The sequence below is a fragment of the Lactuca virosa genome, chromosome 4, assembly GCF_052849685.1.
Source record: "Lactuca virosa cultivar CGN04683 chromosome 4, Lactuca_virosa_CGN04683_v6, whole genome shotgun sequence".
In the NCBI taxonomy this organism is placed as follows: domain Eukaryota; kingdom Viridiplantae; phylum Streptophyta; class Magnoliopsida; order Asterales; family Asteraceae; genus Lactuca; species Lactuca virosa.
The window spans coordinates 36,044,533-36,046,276 of NC_136429.1; the positions used below are offsets into that span (position 1 = coordinate 36,044,533).

Below are 1,744 nucleotides of genomic sequence, written 5' to 3' on the forward strand. Positions count from 1 at the left end.
AAACCCGGTGTGTTGAGGAGAAGAACACGGCGTGTTTGTCGATAGAAGAAAATAAGAACCCTCCGGTTAAGACATTTCAGCCTCCATTTCCATTCCCAAGACATTAAAAACAAGACAAACAAGCTGAAGATTACAAAAATTCTCTGGAGCATATCAAGGCCCTCCAAATCAACATTCCATTCATTGAGGTGGTGGCCCATATGCCAAAGTATGCAAAGTTCTTGAAGGATCTTCTCACCAATAGAAAGAAAATAAAGGAAGCATCTAAGGTGATACTGAATGAGAATTGCTCAGCCGCAATGTTGAACAAACTACCAAAGAAGATGGGGGACCCGGGAAGTCTAACTTTTCCATGTCAATTCGGGAATTTGACTACAAGTTATGAGTTAGCCAATTCAGGAGCTATTGTCAATCTTATGCCCTATTCATTCTTCAAGAAATTGAATCTTCCGGAACCGAGGCCCATCCGCATGGCAATTCATTTAGCAAACAAGACGGTGACATTTCCAAGAGGGATATGCGAGGATCTTTTGGTGAAAGTTGAAAATTTTGTGTTTCGTGTAGATTTTATTGTGCTAGACTTGGAAGAAGATCATCAAGTCCCAATAATCCTCGAAAGACCTTTTCTAAGCACCACTCGAGCTCTAGTGGACGTGAGAGAGTCTAAACTTACTCTACGGGTATGAGAAGATGCCATCACCTTTGGAGTAGATCGAGCAATGAATCATTCAAGGCTTAGTGATGATACGGTTTTCTCGGTGGACACGTTTGATGAGTTGTTGCAAAAAGAATTGGCGAGTTGGCAAGAAGATAAATCAGATGGATTAACGTTCTTATCAGAGGGGGATTTTGATGCTGAAAATGACCTAGAAGATGTGGCAAGGTTGCTTGAAGAAAGCGAATTTGAAGAACTTACAAAGAACTTTGAAGAACAAACATGGCGTGTTGAGGACAAAAACACGACATGTTCGGACCACAAATCGTGATCTTAAGAGACAAAGGAGGTAACCACGGTGTGTTTAGTTCATGTCGACGCCATGTTCAGTGATCAGAAGACGCAGTTGGAACTCAAAACTTTACCGGTACACTTGGAATATGTTTTTCTGGAAGAGGATGAACAAAAGTCGATTCTAATTGCTTCTGACCTTGCACCAATCGAAAAGGAGAGTCTTGTGGAGGTTTAAAAGAAACGACAGAACGCCATTGGTTGGAAGATCACCGACATTAAAGGCATTAGTCCTTCATATTGCTCACACAAGATCAACCTAAAAGAAGAAGCTAAACCAGTGGTTCAACATCAGAGAGGGTTAAACCCAAATATGCAAGAGGTGGTCAAGAAGGAGGTCGTGAAGCTCTTGGATGCCGAAATTATCTACTCCATTTCCGATAGCCAATGGGTGATTCTGGTGCAAGTGGTGCCGAAGAAAGGAGGAATGACTATCGTGACGAACGAGAAGAATAAGCTCATACCTACAAGAACGGTAATGGTTGGTGGGTGTGCATCGATTATCGCAAACTAAAAGATGTCACTTGCAAAGACCACTTTCCCTTACCTTTTATAGATCAAATTCTTGAACGATTATTTGGTCACCATTATTACTGTTTTCTAGATGGATTTTCAGGGTACTTCCAGATTCCGATTGACCTAAGAGATCAAGAGAAGACAACATTCACTTGTCCAAGCATAACTTTTGCGTATCGACGCATGCCTTTTAGGCTATGCAGACCACGTTTCAATGATGCA

At 41.5% G+C, this 1,744-nt stretch overlaps 1 protein-coding gene across 1 annotated transcript; it reads left to right on the plus strand.

The window, feature by feature from the left end:
- The first annotated feature begins 200 nt into the window (after window positions 1–200).
- On the plus strand, window positions 201–686 carry LOC145104288 (uncharacterized). Its single transcript, XM_079041551.1, has one exon. The coding sequence runs from the start codon at window positions 201–203 to the stop codon at window positions 684–686; it is 486 nt and encodes a 161-aa protein (XP_078897677.1).
- Window positions 687–1,744: the final 1,058 nt, after the last annotated feature.

Coding starts and splice junctions, on each gene's coding strand:
- LOC145104288 (XM_079041551.1), top strand. CDS start 201: ATGCCAAAGTATGCAAAGTTCTTGAAGGATCTTCTCACCAATAGAAAG.